The sequence below is a fragment of the Xyrauchen texanus genome, chromosome 41, assembly GCF_025860055.1.
Source record: "Xyrauchen texanus isolate HMW12.3.18 chromosome 41, RBS_HiC_50CHRs, whole genome shotgun sequence".
Taxonomy (NCBI): Eukaryota; Metazoa; Chordata; class Actinopteri; order Cypriniformes; family Catostomidae; genus Xyrauchen; species Xyrauchen texanus.
In genome coordinates, this window is record NC_068316.1 from 25,300,782 (window position 1) to 25,323,764 (window position 22,983).

The following is a 22,983-nucleotide window of genomic DNA, read 5'->3' on the forward strand; positions in this document are numbered from 1 at the left end:
CTTTGTGTGGCTACTTGAGTCTGGTTTATGTTGGGAAGTTGAGAAAATCTTAATCCTTCAAACTAAAAATTAACCAATGCCTGTGAACTTGTTTTGACCTGTTTCTAGGCAGTGAAACTTTGCAGATCCTTCACAGTTTTGATGATATTCAACTAGGTGATGGAAATGATCACTTCTAATGTCATATTGTTTATAGGAATATGTGTTTTTAAGAAGTAAAATTATATGCTCATGTTGTCAAGGACCTACACTCTCAGAAAAAAGGTACAGTTTCAGGTTCAAGGGCATCACTGGGGTGGCACACTGAAGGGGACCTTTTTAGTACCAGTGTGTATTGTTAATTGTTGAATTCAGCTGTTCACTCAAAATAAATTCTAAATAAAAGCATTTTTGCAAGTGAACTTTTGAACCCAGCTTCACATACCATCATTTGCAACTGAATTACACCCTCATATAAGCTGCTACGTGATGTTTATAAAGTCTCTGCTTAGCATTGCAGATTTTGGGAGAGAAATCCATGCATTGATGAATAAAACATAATCCCTTATTAAAAATCTCCATTAAAACGGCCCCGGGCATCCATCAATGACAACCAAACTACAGGTAAAGGTGAGGTCACCATATTAGTCCCAGAGAGCTTGTTTGCTCCCATATACTGGAGCTGTCATGTTGCACTAGCACTAGCTTAAATGAAGTGTTTTTTGTACTCAGGTCTGTTCACCCTACCTGAACATGTCACCCAGGCCCTTCAGCACGCCTTTCTTGGCGTTGCTCTTATCTTTCGTTTCCTTCCCACCCCTCTCCTTCTTCGTGTCATCTTTAGTATGTCCTCCATTCACTCGTTTTTCTGTGTTGGCCGTTCCGCTGGGCAGAAGGGAAAGGTCAGTTGCTGTGGAAATGGAGTCGCGGCCCGACCGTGAGCTCTCCTCGGTGTCCTCCTCCACTGAGATGTAGAAAATGAGAGAGAGAGAGAGAGAGAGAGAGAGAGAGAGAGAGAGAGAGAAAGACAGATTGATAAACAAAGGGATGTTGAGTTAGACTACCTTTAAGTACTGTAAGCTCTTGAGAATTTACAAAAACAAAGTAACATGTATTCACACCAGACTGGATTTGCAAAATATTTTTTTCCCCCCAAAAGTGGACAATTTTAGAATGTTTATATAGGTATGCCTCCAAAATACTTTGGCTTCTGCGGTCCAGCTCTAAGAATAATAATTAGTTAGGGGTACTTGCGGGTAAGAACATTCTGACAGAATTGTAATTCTTGGGTAAACTATTCCTTTAAACAGTGACTTAACCTCCTGAGACCTGGGTGTGACTGCTGTGTGCATTATCCATTTCCATTTCCCTTTTCTAATTTGTATCTAGTAGCACCTAATAAATAAGCAAAAAATAAAAATCTAGAGCAAATCGTTTTTTTGCGGTAAACGTGTACTTTGTTTAAATAATGCCAAGTTATAGAAAGTCAGATTTATTTATTTTATTATTTTTTATCAAATATATTATGTTTCCATGAGTGTTGGTTATTCATGTTTTGAATTATGTGGACATAATGTTTATCAGTGCTCTGACACATGAAAAATGAATGCATTTTTTAAATGGCATATCAAACTAAACTAGAAACTTACTCTACACCCAAACAGGTTTCAATGAAAACCTTAAAGAGGTTTCTTTCCAGATGCACGTTTGTTGGCTCTGCACCCACAGAAGCACTTCATGGAAATCAACATCATGTTGTTGTGTCACGTGACTTGGTGTGGCAGCAGTTTAACACTTAAATTGCAGTCTAGAGTCTTGTGAACTGTATTCAGTCAGTTTAAGTTCATTTAAATTATGTGTTGGGTATAGCACATCTAAAAATCCGGGGTCACATGAGGTTAAAGATACCTTGTCCTTATTTCCAACCGTGTCTACTGAGGCTTGTGAGCTCCTCATATTGCCTGAAAATTGTTTCCTTTTCTCTGAGTTTACCTCAGAAATGACTCAAGTCTGAAGGAACCCCACTATATTTTTGCTTCTAAAGGGTGGAATGCTCCCACCAAGGAATGGCTATCTTATCCAAATTTGGTTAGCCAGCAGCACTGCAGGAAGCCTATTAAAGTTATTCCTCACTGACCCAATAAAACTAGCAGAGAAAGTGAACTCAGAAGTTCAAAAGGCTCAACTTCTGTCTGTTCACCACAGTGTTCTGAACAAGGTCTTTGCAATGCCTTGTCTATAGTCGAAATCAAAGACAACATTCATTTTAACCATACAGGTCTTTGACCCACCATTACAGTTTCCACTGTAGAAGCCAAGGTCTGGACGAGCCACTGTCAGAATATAAGAAGTTATTACATCCTTTAATGAATGAGAGAGGTAGTTTTACAAGTAGGTATTTATACATAGGTAAAGAGAGTTCTCTGTGTAAAGTTCCCTCTGTGAAGAGCTTTTCAAGAAAGTATTTCATTTTCGCACAAGAGACATTGAAGCTTCATTTAAAATCATTGGAGAAAAATAATTGCTTGGTTCAAAGAGTTAGTGGCCATTCATGCCATATGCTTTTGCATCTGTCTGCACTGATTTTTAATTGTTTTTCATTGTAAACATGCTAGATGGACATTTTTGACTGGTGTGCTGCTTCTCACAGTTTTTCACCAATTTTCACAATTTCACAAATTTTATTTTCAAAGGACACCTGCAGTAACTCTAATATGCCATACATTTTGTAAAATGTATTTGATGTTTTGGACTGGAAGTGCTGATGTACAGTGCGGTTCAAATATCAGACCTAGCTGAAATTCTGGGAAGTTAATGTGGAAAAAAAACTTAAAACATGAAGAAATTTCATATTCTGCATTATTTCTAGGTCACTTATCAAATGTAGCACTGTGACCAACTTCATACCGACTCAAGTGCATGAAGCATCTCTGTGTGAACATTTTATTTGGAAGTATCGTTTGCAATACTAATTCATTTCCTACCACCTATCTTTGGAATACTTTTCATATCAGTATAATTATAAGGGACTGCAGCTGGCTGATATTGCTCATTTCCATTTTAGCACCCGTCTGATTACAGCTACTGTCTCCAGTGCTGATGGCCTGGATGTAATTAATTTGTCACTAATTGTGAGTTTAAAAACGTTCAGAAAAGAGGAAAAAATGAGAGGCAACTAAAAGCAAAGTGCTTTTGAATAGAGCACGGAAACAGGGGAGATGCGACACTGAAGACAGATGCCTGTGTGATTAGAGCTTATTAATACCCAACAAATCTCTGAGGCAAGCGAGAACTTTGATGGCTGGAAGTAAACCCTTATCAAAGTGAGAGGCCATTGTGGATTTTTTTTCTTGCATGCTTAGATGAGCAGTTCAGTGGCAGTGAGGGGCGTTCAGTTCTTGCTATATTCATTTTTGCAAGTAGTTTTCAAAAAATATTCTGTTCTGCGGCCATCTGAGGATATCACCGCAATGAAATCTCATTGGAACAGTACAACACGAGAATGGCAAAAGTATCAGCCAATTTAATCATTATACTATTCTTTTCTTCACCCCTTTGTCTTTATTTTTATCCATCCAAACCCTTTTCAAGTTCAGGAGATGATAACGCTAATACGGATTGGGTGGATATCAAAACACATCACACAGCCAAATGCTTATTGGATGGCTAAGAGCAAAGGCGCATCTCCACAGCTGAGCTGCATCTGGCAATTAAAACAGGGCTTTAAAATTAGACGACTGTGCTGATTTCTACAACTAATAATACCATCTCGGAGAGTGCGGCGGGTTTGATGAAAATCAGTCTGCCTAATGGGAGGGCTAGATACTTTTTATTCCATGTGAAGACAAAATATTCTCAGTTTGTCATTATTATACACATGTCAAATTCCAATCTGGTCTTTGGAAAATTGGAATTTAAAAGAGATAAACAGGAAAATGATTTCCTGAAGTTTAACTGGTAAAGCATTGGTGTTAGCAATGCCAAGGTCATGGGATTGATTCCAAGAGAAAATAAATACAGATGAAATGTTTATCTTGAATGCACTGTGAGCCGCTTTGGATAAAAGAGTCCGCCAAAAGAAGAAATGTGAAAAAAAAGGCGACAGTGAGAAGTATAAATTGGACTCGTCACTCTTTATTCATAAACATCCCTCATTAACTTCATAAGGAAAAATCATGCCTGTAAACTTGAAGTTAATACAGCAGCCACTTCACAGATCAATAGTGTTTTAATCAAAGCGGTTATCGCAGTAAGTTACGGTTTGGCTAATTGTTGACTGAAATGTAAAAAGAAATGAATTAGGGTAATTAACACAAAATTTCAGCTACTCCGGAGCGAGTAGTAAATGTTTTGACACTGCAATCAAAAGGCATCATTAGTCATCTCCTTTTGACATGCAACGGTATTCATTTCTCCTTTAGAAAACTGATCACTTCTAATGGAGTCTTTAAATTGCCACTCTGGCTCAAAACCCAGTGGGAACAAAGAGGCGAGCACATTTAAGGCTGATATTTAAGAAACATAAAACAGAGGGAAACACAGACTAACTCATTTTCTCGACTGGATATCTCTTGGTGACACATTTTACCTCGTGTGATGCCAAATTCCCATTTTATGTAAATAAAAGCGTAAAAATTTAAAGACAATCCAAATTGAAAAACAGAGTTATTTGAATATCGGAATGAGGGAAATACAATATACTTCCACCGTGGAATCTCACGCATTTGCCCTCTATTCCTTTCTGAAAGAGATAAGACTATGTGGACACAGCTTACGAGAACAAAGTGATTGAGGCAAATAATTTGAATCTTTTTAGAATTTATACTCGCTTTTTAATGGAATTCTTTCATGTATAACAAAGGGATAGCGTAATTGTCCCCTCTGGCATGTGTTATTGCCAAGACAGGCCTGTCAGACATCCTTCATAAACTCATCCACACACTGTTCGGAGTAAAAAATTCATAAATAAATAAATAAATAACACTAGGCTTTGATGGTACTATGTAGGGGTGTGCAGTAGAACCATTATCTGTATTTGTATCTGTCACTGTTCATATGAAAAAATGATCTGTATCTGTCTCTGTATTCGGATAGAAACGGGTGTGGGCGGGGCTTAATAATAATAATATACAATAAGTATTTAAAAAAATATATTTTATTCTTTTTTTCTTACCAGATGAGGCTGAATTTGTAGGCTACATTAACTGTGGAATATGTTGTTAACGGTGGTTTCTCCTGGTATTTCTGATATTAATATCTGCATGAAACAGATTCTTCATTGTCTGTGCATGTATAACAACATTATTCTGGAGGCAAGAGGTGTCAAGCAAATTGTGAAATGTCAAGCACAAATTTTGCAGTGAATAATTAATACAAATTCAAAAATGAAAAGAAATTAAAATAAAATCAATATAGCCTACAAATATGTGAAAGTCCCATAAGTCTATCAGGATTGCTTTTTAAGATAGGACACCATTATTAAGTTAAATAATAATAATAATAATAATAATAATAATAATAATAACAATAATAATAATAATAACGTTAAATTAATTTTTACGTTTAAAATTGAGTTCAAGAGCACTTAACATTCTCACATTTAGCACAGTTTAAAGAAGAAGAAGAAGAAGAAGAAGAAGAAGAAGAAGAAGAAGAAGAAAAAACATGTTTAAGTTTCTTCATTTTACATAAGGAGGAATATTCCGAATAGATAAAAACTCCATGGAGCATTTAAACTTTTATGGAGCATTTTTACTTTTTCAGAATAAAGTCATAACCAGTTAATAACCTTAATCGCTGATGTGGATATAAATGTGGTTAACTTTAAGAGACGTCTAGATGAGCTCCGATGTGAAATCATCAGTTCAGGGAATTTAACATCACGCTCAGATTTACGATATAAATAAATACACGAGAATCACGTGTGAATTGTGTGATAAATTAACATAGACATTTCAAGAAGTGTAAAGTGTATATGATGTCATATCTTAGTTAATGTTACACTTGATAGGTTTCAGACACGAACAATTAAAAGAGGCAACAAACAGTCGAGACCGTGCCCATCTGATCTGGGATTACATCGTGGACATATTCATTTATAAGGTTTACATTTAAGAAACATTGGCTGCACAGATTCATTCATTTGTTGTCATTTTGCATATGCTTATTTCAAATGTTGTTTTATCCTTGTGCTTGTTAGATAATCAGTCAAAATAATATTTTTTATATTATTCGGATGAATCTGGTAATCATTTTGAAGTCATTATCCGTGCCTTTCCGAATAAGGTTTTCAGCTTCTGGCACATTCCTAGTACTAGGAATAAAACTCAATATTGTTTAATTAAATTCTTACACAAGCACTTTAAAATACATCTGTTTTATGACTTAAATCGATGGTTTTTAGCTGCTGGGTTGAGATGCAAAAATGGGAACAACTAGCAGAACTATGTTAAATGCAAATAATAAAATGCAATAAACCATCTAAAAGTGCATAGGATAGAAAAATAAATAGGCTTATCAGCATTTAAATTGGAAGAGAAAACACTTCCATTTTCTTTTGTTGTTATTGTCAAGGCCAGTGCCTCCAATCACACCAGTATTTTGGTACAAATCGATCTGTCACTTGGTAGAAGCAAGCCAACTTAAGCAGATGCAATATGGACAGATTGAGCGACCTCATTTTCAAAACCCTTGAAAGTGAAGATAAATAAACAAGAAGGTTGAAGGCAAATTTGACTATTAATAATGGGCTGACCTGCAGCGACGAATAAACATGGTGCCGACCACAGTGTTTTTTTGTGCAGTGAATTATCGGCCAAGAGCAAGAAACAGTTGGAATTTAAGAAACAAATGTCATATTAATAATTTTTTATATTGTTGATTCAATTTTTGATTGTAAGAACATTTTTGTTCACTTTTGAGCAATACACAATGTCGGTACTGTGTTGGGTTTCTACTTAATATCGATATAACACGTAGATCCTGAAGCAAAACCAGTTAATATCACAGACTTTGATTATTATTTTTGAAATATTGTGTTTCACAGGTCAAAATTTAATTTGGAATTTGATTCCATGCTTAATACACCAAAGAAAAAAGACAAATATTTAAGAACAGAAAATTGAAGCTTGGAAATATTAATTTAAGGTGGCTTAAAGAAAATGAACAATAATCTAAAATATGAAAAGAATATAAATCTCTGCAACGAGCAATCAATGAACAGTACAAATGAACCCACACACATTAAGTGTTGTGGGGAAAGATGAAATAAACTGTTTCTAAATTGTTTCAAATCTGCAAGCTTTACAATTTCTTTAAAATCGAGGTCTCATTAGAGAAAAATGGCCAGTATGGATGTCTGGAAATTCATTTGGTCATGGGCTAAATGAAACCTGAAATTCATCCACATGGTTATTGGCTGTTTATTTCCCTTTGAGTCTTGGAGGGAAGGCCTGACCTACTTATAGCAGGGAGGGATCTTTTCTGCTATTCTAATCTTCAGATCCCCACAGGACCTGCTGCCTTGTTTTCCCACTGAGTACCGACTCTGAACTGAACCTAAATTGGTTGGTGATTTGTAATATTTTGGGCCAGACATTGTCTGAGACAACTGATGACACTGTCATTGATATTGTGTCAGATCATCTTTATAGTGCTTGTGCAATTATGGTAATAGCAGTGATTACATGAACTGCCATTTTCAATATAAAGAGAAAACAGGACATTTAGAAAATTGCAGAAAACACACTGTTTGAACCAAGTAATGGCAAAGATCAAACTAGATTTTTACTTTTAGATACACATGAGTGTTGTTCACCAGTTTTGGGTCTTTGTCAGGGCATCGCTAGGTGGTTGCTAAGGTGTTCTGAGTTGTTTTTAGTGGGTTGCTAAGTGATTGTACCTAAGGCATTACTGGGTATTTGCTAGGGTCTTTGGGGTGGGTCCAAGTCACAGATTTTTTGGTCCCTAGATATGGCTCTGATCTCTCCTTCAATGTAAGTTGAAAATAAAGTTTTATCACCCTCCGTTTGTCAGCAATTTGTCTCACTTTTTCACATCCCATTCAATGTGGAAGTGCTTTTAGAATGAATAAGATGGCAGGAAATGCTTGATAATGGCTTGCAGCCATACTTACATGTCTCCATGCCTTCATCATCCTCTTCAGGGTTGACTATGATCACTCCCGGTGTGTCGTATGATTTATCAATGGCTGCCCGGAAGCTCTCATTGCAACCCCTCCCTCTGATTATTCTGGGGCGGGGCCTGTGGAAAGGGACGTCCCCATTTAGCGTCACCTCGGCAACAGCAGTTTGGAGGCTCTCCAAAGAACTCGACTTCTTTAGACCCAACGATTGCCCCACATCATGTGTGTAGTTACCTTAGGGAGGACAGAGGGGAAAAACATGAAAGAACAAGAAGAAAGTACTTGTTTGTTCTATTCCAAAACCCAGAGAGCTGCCTATAGTACGTATACAGCATATTAAAGCATCAGGCACACTCATAGTGGAAGGCTGTTAAAAATGTAAGTAGCAAAAAAATTATTCCACAGAGAACGCATTGAAATACACTTTGTGGAAATTAATAAATACATCTAAGATGGTAGACAAGGTGACATAATACAAATTATAAATAGACTTAGCATATATTTACTTCAATACTGAAAAGTATTGATAATAATAGCACAGTATGATTAAAAAAAATTGACTTCTGGTGGGCCTAGGTAGCTCAGCGAGTAACGATGCTGACTACCACCGAGTTGCGAGTTGGAATCCAGGGCGTGCTGAGTGAGTCAAGCCAGGTTTTCTAAGCAACCAAATTGGCCCGGTTGGCTCCCTACCAGCTGGCTCCCGTTACACTAGGAAGGGTAGTGTCACATGGGGTAACCTTCTCATGGTCCCTATACTGTGGTTTGCTCTCAGTGGGGTGCGTGGTGAGCTGTGCATTGATGCCGCGGAGAATAGCGTGAAGGCTCCATACACGCTATGTCTCCGCGGTAACTCGCTCAACAAGCCACATGATAAGATGCACATGTTGACGATTCCAGACGCAGAGGCAAATGAGATTCATCCTCTGTCACCTGGACTAAGGCGAGTTACTACGCCACCATGAGGACTAAGAGCACATTGGGAATTGGGCATTGAAATTGGGGAGAAAAATGGGAGAAAATGAAAAAATTATTTTATACAATATTTGTTTCCTCTATGTATTCTTATGCTTGTAAAAATATCACACCGTTACCTTAGCGACATGCTAACTTTAAACTGTTGAAAGTTATCTGTGTGGAGTGATATATTTTACCCAATATTTATGTATGCTATATATTTATTTTATGCTTATTTGTATATAATACTTTTAGCTTTGCAACATGCTAATTTCAAACTCTGTTGAAATCAATTGCTAGTTGAGTCCCGTACGGGGTTCCACTGTTTCTATCAAAATAGTTCAGTATGATTAAAAATGTACTACTTTACACATAATTTGCATACTCTATTTATTTTTATGCTTGTGAGAATATCACACTGTTAGTTTATCAAAAACTTCAGTTGAATCAAGTCACCAGTGCAGAGTGATATTTCATGAGTTGCTCCTTTTGTACAGCATTCCAAATCAGTCACTCATGTGGTTCCATGATGATTAGGATGTTGTTGTAGGCAGTAGGCAGCTAGGCTGCCTACTAACTGTTCACTAGCTTTTGGAACAGAGCTGTTGTCTACTTTATTTCATTTTATAAACATTTTTCAATACATCTCTCCCTCCTAATTCATTTTTATAATTTACATCCCCTGCTGAAGACAAATGTGCACATTGAGGTTGCGTTTATCTGCAAATGGAGGACGGAAAAGCATGCTAAAATAATATAGAATACAAATGGCTCCACTGGATGCAAAGTGAAGTGTCAGGCACATTATCTGTCTTGTGAGGCAGGGAAAAATTTTAAATAAAACATTATATTTTTAACTCATTTTGCGTCTTTTACCTATAATATGCATGTGCTCTATAGGGTTTTGCCTTTATAGGCAGAGAGAGAGAGAGAGAGAGAGAGAGAGAGAGAGAGAATAACTACTCTTTGTAGTTTAAGGCACTGATGGATGGCCCAAATATGAGGCCCATTATCTTCACCGTGTAGTTGTGGGAGGAGATGGAGGATATGGAGTGCAAGAGAGGGGAAGAGCAAAAGCGTGTAGGCTAAACACGCAAGACTCTGCCCATTCAGATCCAACAGCGAGTATTGTCCGATACTCCCTGAACTTGTGTGCTTAATGACCTTTTCATGCCTCTAATCCAATCATTCCTCATTAAGGGTTTTTCACAATGACACAGTAGGCCCACACTTCAAATAGCTGCCAGCACGAAAGCAACATTAATCCTGTTATGAGGAAGAATTCTGGAAAACACTGCATTGAGAGAAAATAGGTGCTTGTCTGGTTGGCTCTGTGCACAGTAATAATACATTCCTTAATCAATCTTTTGTCATACCACATTAAAATGAACTGAATATCACTAAAACAAGGTAAATTTACAAGAGAAGCAGACTGTATTTAAAATCTATCATTTAGTATTTTAACAAATGTAACTATTTGCCAATGAGGTAAGAACAATTAACTGAATACTACATACTGTATCTCCTCTGAAAATAAGTATTATTATGCTCTGAAAACAAGTATTATAAATATATTATTATGAGCACATTCTTGTTTTATAGATATTTTCACTAGAAAACATAACAAAAATACTGATTAAGGTTTTGCTGTGTGTATGTGTACTATATTTGTGTGTGTCTTGTGTGGTGTGTTTGTGTTTAATCTTACAAACCCATATGTAACAGACTCTGGAACATTTGCCAAGCAATACAAATGTTCTAGTCCACCTGCATGATTGGGATAAAATAGTCACCTTAAACAATAAATCTTGATCTATGACAATATGCACAACTGCTTATTCTACAAACACACATGCACACACAATAGGTTTACTAATGTATGATAACACTCTGTAGGATATAAAACATCTAGGACAATGCATTAATGTTGGTCCAGCTGTGTGCATCTCATTGAAATGTATGGGGCAAAGGGTTGGCATGTGCGCATTCTAACACAATTAGCATGCAAATGATATATAAACAAACATTAACAGACAGCAACGCTGCTGTTCTCAGGAGTGTAGCCGAGACTGCCATTTCCGTTTGCTGGCGTTAGTGTAAACGTTTCTCATCTGAAGTATGTTAAAGACCTGCAAAGCAGATATTGATGGAAAATGTCTTTGCTACGAACCTAAAAACACAGCCCTCACAACCTGTGTTTGCATTTAAAGTAGCTCCCATTTGGACAGCTATAATTATTTTTCCAATGACTGCTGTTCTTTGTTTAGATATGGCTAGTGAGGCAAGACTTGGGCATTGGCAGGTCATTCTGTCAGGGAATGCCTGCGTAAGGGTTTCTAGAACAGTAGTGGGGAACAGAACCTGTTAAAAAACATCTCTTTAGAAGCCTAAAATTATTTGCTGGTCTAAGCAGGTTTAAGCCGGTCTAGTTTATCTTATGGCCTGGCCAAGCTTGTCTTCAGTGGGTCTAGCTCAACCCCAAGTTTGACCAGCTGAAAAATGTCCAAAACCCCACTAAAATCAGCCAACAAGCTTAAGCTTAAACCAGCTTGTTTGCTGGTTTTGTTGGTCAGACAGTCAGGCCAAGCTGGTCTACATTGGGTCTAGCTGGTGTCCCAGACTGGCCAGCTGAAAAGGGCCCAAAACAACATTAAAACTAGCCAAAAGACCAGCATGACCATGCTGGGAGACCAACCAAGGCCAATAAACCAGCCTAGGCTGTTTTAAGCATTTTTTCCCCCACCCAGCAGAGTAAGGCAATGTAATTTGGCGACTATTCTGATTTTACATCAAATTAGTTTGAAAATACAGAGATTAAGACACTAACGGAACTTGCACGCATCTTCCATTGAGCTATTAGATCTTTGACAACGTGTATATTCAAGTTCTCAAACAGTTCTTGGAATTCAGGCTTGCCGCCTCAATAGACCTTAACAACTGGGATTCTATATACGTGCACTGCACCGTTAAGCATATGGTGGCAGTATGTGTAAACATAGCTGTCTCTCAAACTCTCTCTTTCTCGTTCTTCCTTTCAGATGATGCATTAAGGTGGACTCGATAGTTTGGTCCATTTCCCGAAAACATCTTTACTCCATCTACGCTAAGATTTTTGAGTTGCTTTCAGAGCACTAAATGGAGCGTGCTCAGAGGCCGCAGAGCTCACAGCTGAATCTTGGGAGGAAAGACATAAAGCAAAGCAAAGATTAGCTAAGCAAAATAAACCACATACACTTTGAGAAAACTATTAGAAATCCATTACCTCCTCTTGAAAGACGAACAGAGATTTTGAAACGTCAGTAAGTACACAGACAAGGGAAATCAAGGAGAACAAGGGTTTGGAAATGATTACAGGTGATTTGAGATGTAGGAATCGTGGTTGGAAGTGTAAGCAAGTGGGGTGGCAGAGTGCCAGGCCTATGGCGTAATCCAAACTAGAGCTGCCACTGTTATCATTCTTCGCAACTGGTAGCAGCTTCTGAGACCACGGTCCTATAAAAGCTCTCTTGATCCTTTAACTAAGCAAACCTGCACTGTGGAGGATATAGATTAGCCTAGCCAGTATCAAAGCTGTTGCCCGCCAGTCAGCTCTCTTCCAGGACAAATTACTCCATTACACAGAGCTTGCAACTGGCTTTCTTGTTGTCCAAAGAACCTTCTATTTACAGGAAAATTAAGCTACTGCAAACAGATGGTCTTGACCTTGGGTTGAATGTTTTCCAAGCCTTTCAGATGGTAACCCTCCTAATGTGAAAGTCTTGCAAGAGTTGTTTTTGCTGCTACTAAGGTTGAGGTTAGGTTTGAGGTTGGGTTAAGGTTAGGTTTAGAGGCAGGCATTTGTGTATTGTTTCTTTGTGACTCCAAATATACAATTGACACAGTGTATCGATGTCTCACGCGACTCCATGAAGATTTTATTTATGTATTTATTATCATTATTATTGTTATTATTAACCTGGTAATTGGGTGAAAGTAAAATCCTAGCCCTAACCCTAACTGGGGACTTTACTGAGGACCTAAAAGCCACCGAATTGTAAGAATGACCCAACTTCAGTATTTTCTAGGAATTGAAAATTCCCCACTTCCAACCTCAAAGCATTCCAGTCAATCATACACTATGCTTGAATGCAGATAAAACAAGTTGGTGCTATGGCTCATTTTCTTATCCCAATTATGGCACAAACATAAAAACTGCAAACACAAAATTCTTGCTTTTGCACTAGAAACAGCTGACAAAAAGTGGAAAATAATGTACAATTATATTTACATTATAATTATATTAAACCTAATGCTCTACTTCCTTCAGTAATACACAACTCACTGCCTTGTAAATTAATGTCAATTAACACTTAAAAATGCACTTATTTCAATCTTTGACTTTTAATGAAGTCGGGCAGATAGGAAGTGATTGTTTTCAAGATGGAGGTGTGAGAATTGTGAGCCTGGAATACAACCTAAATTACCAAACGGTACACAAGACAGAAAGATCCATTTCAGGCTTCATTAATGTTAACAAATAACTTGTACCTCCATGGATACGAGCAGACTCAGAGGTACAAGCAGAGACCATCTATTTCCACTTCACTTGAAGCATCTCTATTCTCTGATCAACCACATTGTATCTGTGCACATGGATGGGATCTTGACCTCTGTTTATTATTAATAGAAATTGAAGAAGAAATAATCCAGTAAGCCTGCCACACTTATGACATGATATTGTTCCCCATAAGTTAGAAAAGTCTTCTTAATCAACATGCTCTGAATGCCATACGAACATGCAGCTTTCAAAGCTTACACACAAATCTGCTACACTGAAATGGAGGTGCTCAGAGCATACCAAACACAAAGGGATTTAGCCGATAAAGCCCAGACAGACAGCACAGTTCAAGGAAACACAAATGACATCTGCATTGCTCTGAATCTTGAAATAATCATACCGCCAGAGCCTGTTCAGTATTCAGAATCATAACATTGTATCTCCTCAGCACAAAGAAGAAAAAAAAAATAACCGTCAAGGGATGAAACGCTCGTAATTGTGCTTTTGTTGTTTTGTTTTTTCAGGCAGGGTTTTGACACGCAACTCTCAATGGATCAAATCTCTCTATGATTCTTATCACATACGAGATCTTTATTGTCATTCTTTCACTCAGTTTTTTTTCTTTTACTTTTTTCTCATTTAGGTGTGAATGGGGAAATCAAAGAAAGAAAGAGAGATAAAAAAAAAGTACTGTGGTGGTAACATGGTACAGTGATGTATTAGGGGATTGTACCATATTATTTCCCATTATTGTATCATGATAATTACCATCATACTGAATGACAACATGCTTCTTTTGGTAATTTGAGAGAAATAGATATGAAAGGGAAAGTGAGAAAAAAAGGAGAGACAGAGAGACAACACCAATGAAGACATATCTATATAGAAATATGACATACAATGCCTGCATCTCTTTAATTAGCGAGCCCACAAAGGCACCTTGTGCACTTCAGTGGTAAAGAGTGAACGCACGCTACAAGAACGCATCATTTAAGTTGTGAATAACCTGCAGAGGTTAATTCAGGTTCTGTGGCCACTGTATTGTTAAGAAAGCTAAGCATTATTCCTGTGACTAATACTCAAGGTAACACAGGTCATCATTTGCGTATGAAAGTATAATTTATTCAGCTATCTGGAATATTATGCATCAAGTTAAAAGGGTGATTAGGCTTAAAATAGCTCTAGGAGGTTTTGTCCTGGTATGTCCACGAAGGAATCTTAGGGTTACCAACTTCCATTCCTGCCTGTCCTGGATCATTAGTTGACCAAAAAATGTCCAGGTAGTCTCTTGCTTCTTTAAATCTGCCATAATTAACTTCCAATACTGCAAGCCAATCCTTCATGGCAGTTTCATCTGTCCCTTTGGCGTAATGATATCAACGATGCTCAAAATCTGCTGAGTCATCATCCATATTTCTGCTTAGTCATGAAACTATCAGGCTGTAATCATTCACCATCCCTTACAGAGATGGAACCTAATAAGTCGTAGAGCAACGATCTCTCACGTTGGCTTGCTTTGGGACTCCTTATGTTAAATGCCCTCAACCGCAAGGGTATTCAAGTTTATTAGGTTGTAAGAACATGGGGCATGGTGGATTTTACATAGCTGAGGTTATGGCTCTGGTAAATGCACAAAAACGAAGCACTCTGGCGGTAGTCAAAAGAGTTAAGTGGATTCAGGTGTAAAATTCCTTCGGTTCAACCACAGCAGGGAAAAGTTGGGGGTTCTTTGGTCACAGACTAATCATTCACACTGTACATTTAGAAGAATTCACAAAAATTCTTCTAAATGAATTGGCTGTCATAACGCAACTTCTAGGAATCAGTATGCGCAAATGTTTTTTGTAAGTTCACTGGACATAATTGCCTGTTTATAAGGTACCGGCCTTATAAAATGAGTGCCTCTCAATAGATTTTCCAAAGTTTTCAAGGCAAATGGCATTGCATTGAGTTTTGTTTGAGACACTTAGTAGCAAGTTAAATAGATGTCCAATGGGTGATCCTTTGCCAGAATAAGCTGTAAAGTAAAACAGACTTCATGTCAATAGTAAAAAGTCTGGCTATGCGAGACTGTGTATTCCCTGTCTGGTATACAATGCTTTAGGGGACTGGTTTCTCTATTTATGTTCAGAACTATATACTCAGACATGGCTTTTCTTTCTCCTGTCTAATGCATTCCTGTTTTATTGTTATGTCTCCTCATGTGTCTTCCTCTAATTTCATATGAGAGGAGCCTTTTGTTCAATAAAGTTGTTTTTTTTGGATGTCGATCCCTGATGTTCTAAATTTGTTCTAAATGCTCCCAGAGAAACAATGAGAGGTTCCAGTCATCTTGAATTTTGTACTGTACTAATTTCACCTGTAATCCATCTCATTTCAAAATCTCTTCATCTAAAGACACTTTTACAAGAATAAGGACTTCAATGTACCATCTCATGCAGCACGTTTTGATAAAAATTGTCTCTAAAATTACTTTCTTTTTCCTCTGATGTCACGAATCCCTCTTGTTTCTTAACTTCTCATCTCTAACCACCTGGTATGTAATACTCATTTTTCACAATCCAATAAATTCCTGATAAAATCAAGTCCCACCCCACATTTTTCTTGTTGAATAGCTATGATTTCAAAATGGGATGTGAACAGCTATGACTTCAACAAAGAAAATATTTGACTATTGAACTGTTCTCCATAACATGATTCTAAAAACATAACCCATCATCTCCACATCCCTCTAGTTCCACACACTGCATGAATATGTGCTCCGCTGTGCTGTAACTAGAAGTCTCAGCTCCCAACGTTTGACATTGATGGATTAATTGCAGTAAGCCAAACAGGCCTGCCTGACTTTGAGGGTCTGTATTTCAAATGGAATTTCAGCAATCTCTCCACACACACATGCATATGCACACACACCTCCCATTTATTGTACCATTCCAGCGCCCCTCGACATAATTCATGTTTTCTTCCATCATATTCCCTCAAGAACAGGCTGTATGCTTTGCTTTCCAAAATAAGTTTTTTGCCAAAACATCAATTTAACACCATATCACTTCTTTTAAATGAAAAAAAAAGAAATAAAACCCCTCTTTGATTCTATGGCAATTGCTTTAAATTACTTTCACAATGAGAACAGCACACATAGCAGTTTAGTTAGATTTATTACAAACAGTTAACACCGGCTAGAAGAGAATCGTCAAGTCAAAAGGGGGCATTTTTGGGGGAATTTCCAAAAATAAATTGTGCTTGTTGATGGATTAATTTCCACCATCATTGGTGGTCTTGCACTGGTGATGATACTTTCCAAAATAAGGTTACTATAGTTATGTTCCAAAACATAGTGAGCTGCTTTGCTATATGCTGCAAATGTAGACAGCTACATTTTAAGTGAGCATCCTAATTGTAATGGAATCTAAATAGAAAATGGTTTGGAATGCTTTACATTGGCAACAAATCTACACACGAAAGTAGCAAGTACTACACAAGGAATGCAACTAACAATTGATTTCAATGTACCTAATTTAGTGTAAAGTTGAAGTCAGAAGTTTACATACTCTTAGGTTGAAGTCATTAAAACTCATTTTTTAATCACTTGAATGATTTCATATTAGCAAACTATAGTTTTTGCAAGTTGTTTAGGGCATCTACTTTGACTATATCACAATTCAAGTAGGTCAGAAATGTACATACCCTAAGTTAACTGTGCCTTTAAGCAGCTTGGCAAATTCCAGAAAATTATGTAATGACTTTAGACAAATAGCCAATTAGCTTCTGATAGGAGGTGTACTGAATTGTTGGTGTACCTGTGGATGTATTTTAAGGCCTACCTTCACACTCAGTTAATCTTTGCTTGACATCATGGGAAAATCAAAAGAAATCAGCCACTGATGATTTTCACAAATAAAAATTAGCTTTGCGGATTGTCCATTGTTGCCAAAGGTTTGCCAGCGGTTTACTGAAGAGCTGCAAACTTCTAGAAAACATTTGTGGCAAATCAAAAGCTCAGTTGCATGTGAAAATAACGAGCAGCAAACTTCTGGCAAATTTGTGGCAAGCTCAGCACACACAAATATTGGGTAAAATTGTGCAGTTGTAATTAGAATTAACTATTTTTGTCAATAGTTCATCAATACTAATGAATGCAACATATATTTTAGTAATTTCTCTCAACTTTCCCAAAGTATTAAAGTATTGTCTTATCTGTGAATGATTTGGCCAGCAATTATCATAAAAAGCAGCATAAAGTTTCCTGCTTTTTGCAACACCAATTGAGTCCCTTCTAATGCGTTCCCGCGATCCCTTAAAATTTGGTGTGGGTAGGCAGCAGGTTTTGGTACAAAGTTTTTATATGTCTGTAGAGGACAAATTCACCATTGGAAATCCACCCAAACATTTGAAAATGGGCATGCCCTTACAAACACAGAGATTCAGTCCATTTGTGAGGTTAGTGTGAATGGTGTCCCTGATTTGGTTGCCTTACCTTCCGTCCACTCTTTGCGGGGAGTGAAGTTAAACTTGTCGGCTACTGTTAAGGAGGCATAAACAATTGTGATTGGTTAATGCAAGACATTCCACCATTCCCCGACTCAAGCAGCAGCTCATTGTATTACTGATGTTACTTGACATTTTCAAAGGCCAAACCAAGAGGCATGCAAATCACTGTGTGAAAGTGAGACAAGGAGTGAAACAAATAGAGACAGTCAAAATAGCCCATGAGGTGGTGAGAGAGAACAACAGAGAGAGAGAGAGAGAGAGAGAGAGAGAGAGAGAGAGAGAGAGAGAGAGAGAGAGAGATGAATTGTCATGTGTCTATCTCCAACATTCAAAGGATTGGGCAGGTTATACAGTGTTATATGATTGCTTTGAGCTCCATGCAAGAATGTGCAACCAATTCCTTTTTGCCCCTCTATGTCTTATCACAAATTGGGGAGCAATCAAACCATAAATTTGGACGTTTATGCATAATTTTCTAATGTTGGCACTCAAATCTGTCTTTAAAATGTTACTGATCAGATTCTTCTACTAAATGCTTGAGAGTGGCAACAATATATACTTGGCCTTGAAATTAAAATGCCATTTCAAGAAAACTGCTCATAGGACAACAAATGGACACTATGTTTACTCTGCCCTCCAAGGTTAATCTGCTAGGACAGTTTGAACAACAGTGTGAAGTTGAGAAGAACTGACAACAAACATCCACTAAAAATCACCTTGACACCAGTTAATTAAAAGTAGGGATAGGGATGAACCTGTATGGCATTTCTGAGTCGATACTGATAACCTATAATTTACAGCTAATTGTGGCCAATATAGCTAACCAATCATTTTACTTTTTTTGCCTTTTAACCCTTTAAACTGGAGCTGCTGTCTAATTAATTAAAAGTTTTAACTTAAAACAAATGTGTTGTTTAAAATTTGGAATCTGGGATTTACAATCTGACTAATTATTAACTGTTGTTTTGTTTAATGAAGTAATCAGCAAAAAAGTGGCAATGATTGCCCCTAAGTAGCAGACATATATGTTTTTTTGTGTGTTTTCGCATATTACCTCATGAAACATAAATAAAATCAGTGGCACAGTAACGTAGATGTACAGTGCGATAATGAGTCTTGTTGATTCTGTCAAACAGGATAAACATTGCAAACAAATTTGAGGTAGTCTACAGTAATTTCAAGTTGTAAATTACAGTATTTTTATAGATTTATTTTCTTAAAGGTGCTATATGTAATATTTTTACTGTACTAAATCATAAAATGAGCATAATATGTCATTAGAGAATTAGGAAACACGCTAAGTTGAAATACTTGCTTCTCCGATAACAATGCTACAGCCAGTATATTCTACTTTGAAGTTTCCATTCCGGACGGAATTTCTGTTTATGTTTTGGACTGTGTGATCCCATCCACTGCCCACTCACCAATAGTATTTCAACATCGCCGGGTTGCCAGATTTGAACAAGTTTGCAGGCAAACAACACTGCATGCTTCAGCCATGGAAGCCAGCAAACGAACTGGATCAGAGATTACAGATTCCACCCAACCTAAAAATCCCTGCCATCCATCTAAAAACCACCATGACCAGAGGCGTAGTAAAACAAGGATAAATATTGGAGATGCCTTTGGAAGATGGAGACAGCTTAAAGCCCAGAAATCCTTTAAAACAGATGCTGCGTTGGCTAATTTGAGTGTCAACATTCTGGCAACCCGCATGAGCTTCGAGTCTGGGGTGGGGCAGACAACTCTCCAATACTTTGAATTTGGACTGCTGTACCCTTTTCAAATGCTTGTTGTCAATCTTACATATAGCAGCTTTAAAGAATAAACATGTAAAAGAAAATAATTTTAATAATTTTTCCATTTGTGTCACCCCTTCTCTAATGGGTTTGAAGGGGTTGACGGCATGCCACTGCAGAAAATGGAAAATGGTATTTCGCAACTTACAGCAGATGATCTCGAATTAAAATGCACCCATAACAATATAAGACGGTACATAAATGTTGAAATGACCCAAGCAAATAAACCGCCACAAATTATCAGCAAACATATTGAAACGATAATAATGTTTACATTTTCCAAGTTAACGGCTGCTGATATATTGTGTAAAATGGGGGTGGCATGGTGGCTCAGTGGGTACCACTGTCGCCTCACAGCAAGAAGGTTGTCGTTTTGAGTCCCAGCTCACCCAGGGCCTTTCTGTGTGGAGATTGCATGTTCTCCCCATGTTTGCGTGGGTTTCCTCCAGGTGCTGTGGTTTTCCCCCACAGTCCAAAAACATGTATGTTCAGTGAATTGGAAATTCTAAATTGCTCATAGGTGTGAATGAGAGTGTGAATATGTATGTCTGTGTGTGCTTGCTCTGGGATGGACTGGCCACCTGTCCAGGGTGTTTCCCTGCCTTTGGCCAGAGATAGCTGGAATAGACTCCAGCACTGACCCTACATAGGACAAGTGGCTTTAGAAGATGGATGGATGGCTCAGAAATGTGGAGTTAGTTCTGAGAAAAGGTCTAGCATAATTTATGTGCGAATGCAACTTGGTTTGATATTTTGTGCCTAATGTAATGCATTTTTGCCTGAAGTTTAAAAAAAAAAATTGGGGGTGGATTTGAGTGTTGTCTGGCACCTCCTAAAAGCCTTTAAATCTATGCTTCGTTGATTAGGACAGGCAACATATTTTATCATGTGACATCTCCCATCATATTATTATAACTATTATTTGCTGCGCACAATGCCAAATTATTATTTTGTAGAGCCAACAGCATTCTGATAAAGTGTAATAGAGACCCTGAGGCAACAGAACAGGGCTCCTTACACTCCCAAACACCAAAACTGACTCTTTAATACACCCCAGCTCGCATCATTCACTTCTGATTGAAATTCTAGCCTAATGCTGCTAAACCTTGATGAGGCCATAAAATGGATCTTATCTCCTGCCAAAAGCCTTCTTATGTTTATTTAGCTTTTTCTTACTCTTTTTCTTTTTTCTATATCTAGATCAAGTTCAATATTATCTTTAAGCAATTTTACTTTGGCTACTGAAGCGTAAAGAGAGAGTTTTCTGAACGAGCCATGTCTCGAGTGTCTCATCTTTTTTGGACTGCACAGGGCATCGGTCCAGTCTCTCAAGGCCCTGGGGCCAGATTCACGAAAATGTTCTTAAGAAAAAATTTAAGAAAGTTCCTATGATGAATTATAAAAAGTTTGTAAGAACATTATTAAGTGCAATTCTTGAAAAATTCTAAAGAAGTTCTCGAATATTTTCTTAAGAAAGAACAGAAAGACAGGCTTTGACATTGTCTGATCAGGTTGCTCATAGGCTTTCCTTGTCTAATAGCCTATGCTACAACAAATTCAAGATTTATAATAATATCACGTCAGAAAGTACAAGGCAGGTAAATGGGAACGGGTGGCGGAGGCTGTCTCCGCTGTGCCCAACTCTGATAGGGATGTGGATGGGGAGTGAAAAAGAAAGTCTCAGCTTTCTAATGTTATAAATTTTATGTTACTATGAACTCTAAAGATTGCGGAGAGAGAGAGAGCGCTATATGTCACGCATCCGATTGAATAAGCATGATTGGTCACCACATAAGAAGCTTTAAAACAACAATATTTTTTTGGAATTTGATGATAACATTAACATTGTTTACAAGCTGAAAATAAAAATATCATTAAACTCAAAACAGTCAAAACTTGTTTTGGTCTAAAATCCCATTTCTACATAAACAGCCCACTGTGACTTCAGACTCAACATGAAAAACCCAATAAATTCATTACACATCTTACCTTTACGGATTTAAGACAACTGTGAGGTTATCCTATCTTTAAGAAGTTATTTATGATGATTTGTAAGAAAACGTTTTTTAGAGCTTTTTCGGAAATTCAAAATATTCTTAACATATTTCTTAAGTTAGAAATTAAGAACAAAATGGTAGTTCAGAAGAAATTTCTTCTTAAGGATGTTTCGTGAAACCTTAATGCTGACTGAGGATAAAAAAGAAGACGAGGATGAAAGAGATGTTTTATCTCCTCCGATTAGCCGCTTGGCCATGCGGCAGAGACTGTGGGGCCTCCTGAGAGGGGCCACCGGAGTGCTGCTCCATGCTCTGTACAACCCTGAACTGTCCTTGGGTCCCCATCAAACCCACTGGAGACCAAAGAGGTGAGTTATCAGGTCTTTGAGAAATTTGAAATAAATATATTTGTCAGGAGAGCTATAAAAGTAAATAAAGGTAAATTCTGCTAAAGCGCCCTCAAAAGCCAGCTTTATGCATATTAATGTTGAACAAATCTCTGACTTTCTATACTCTTTTAAATTTGATGTACCTGTTATTCTGCCTAATCCTACAGTATTAACTTTAACGTCAAGAGCTGTGCAGGCATACAAACCTAAGATCAGTGTTTCTCAATCCTATCCTGGAGTACCTCTAACAACACCCATTTTAATGGCTCCTCTATCTAACACACCCAATTCTGCTATTTAACTAAGTATAAGAGTGCCCCATGACCTGAACTAAGTGTCAAAAATGTGTCACGTTAGTGGAACTCTGAAAAAAAGATTGAGAAACACTGATGATGTACTGCACTGCTTGATTGGGCAGGAGGAGGCAGGAGCAAAGCAGGGACAGGAAGTGGTCTGGGGAGTACTGTTTAAAATTGGAATAGTTACCCAAGTCCATACTCTTTGACTTGCGACTCTTAATAATCTCTAGCTGTGCAGGATCGCCGTACTGTTTGGTCCGCTTTTCAGACATGCTCTGCCTTCCAAAGCCTTCTCTCAGAAACACGGCATCCATATCTGCATCTGGACTGAGGGAACTGAAAGAGAGAATTAAAGAAAGAGAGAGAGAGAAAGAGAATGTGAAGAAAATAAG

General features: G+C 37.6%; 1 protein-coding gene across 3 annotated transcripts in view; it reads right to left on the reverse strand.

Moving 5' to 3' along the window:
- LOC127634176 (partitioning defective 3 homolog) overlaps positions 1 to 22,983 on the reverse strand; it is a 582,251-nt gene that overhangs the window by 161,336 nt on the left and 397,932 nt on the right. For 2 of the 3 annotated variants that reach the window (XM_052113607.1, XM_052113605.1), the window contains exons 16-18: positions 22,779 to 22,927; positions 8,114 to 8,356; positions 727 to 943 (exon numbers count right to left, since the gene is read on the reverse strand). In XM_052113607.1, coding sequence (XP_051969567.1) covers positions 727 to 943; positions 8,114 to 8,356; positions 22,779 to 22,927 — 609 coding nt within the window. Of the gene's footprint in view, positions 1 to 726; positions 944 to 8,113; positions 8,357 to 18,093; positions 18,139 to 22,778; positions 22,928 to 22,983 lie in introns of all 3 variants that reach the window. The other variant, XM_052113604.1, reaches the window with a different exon arrangement.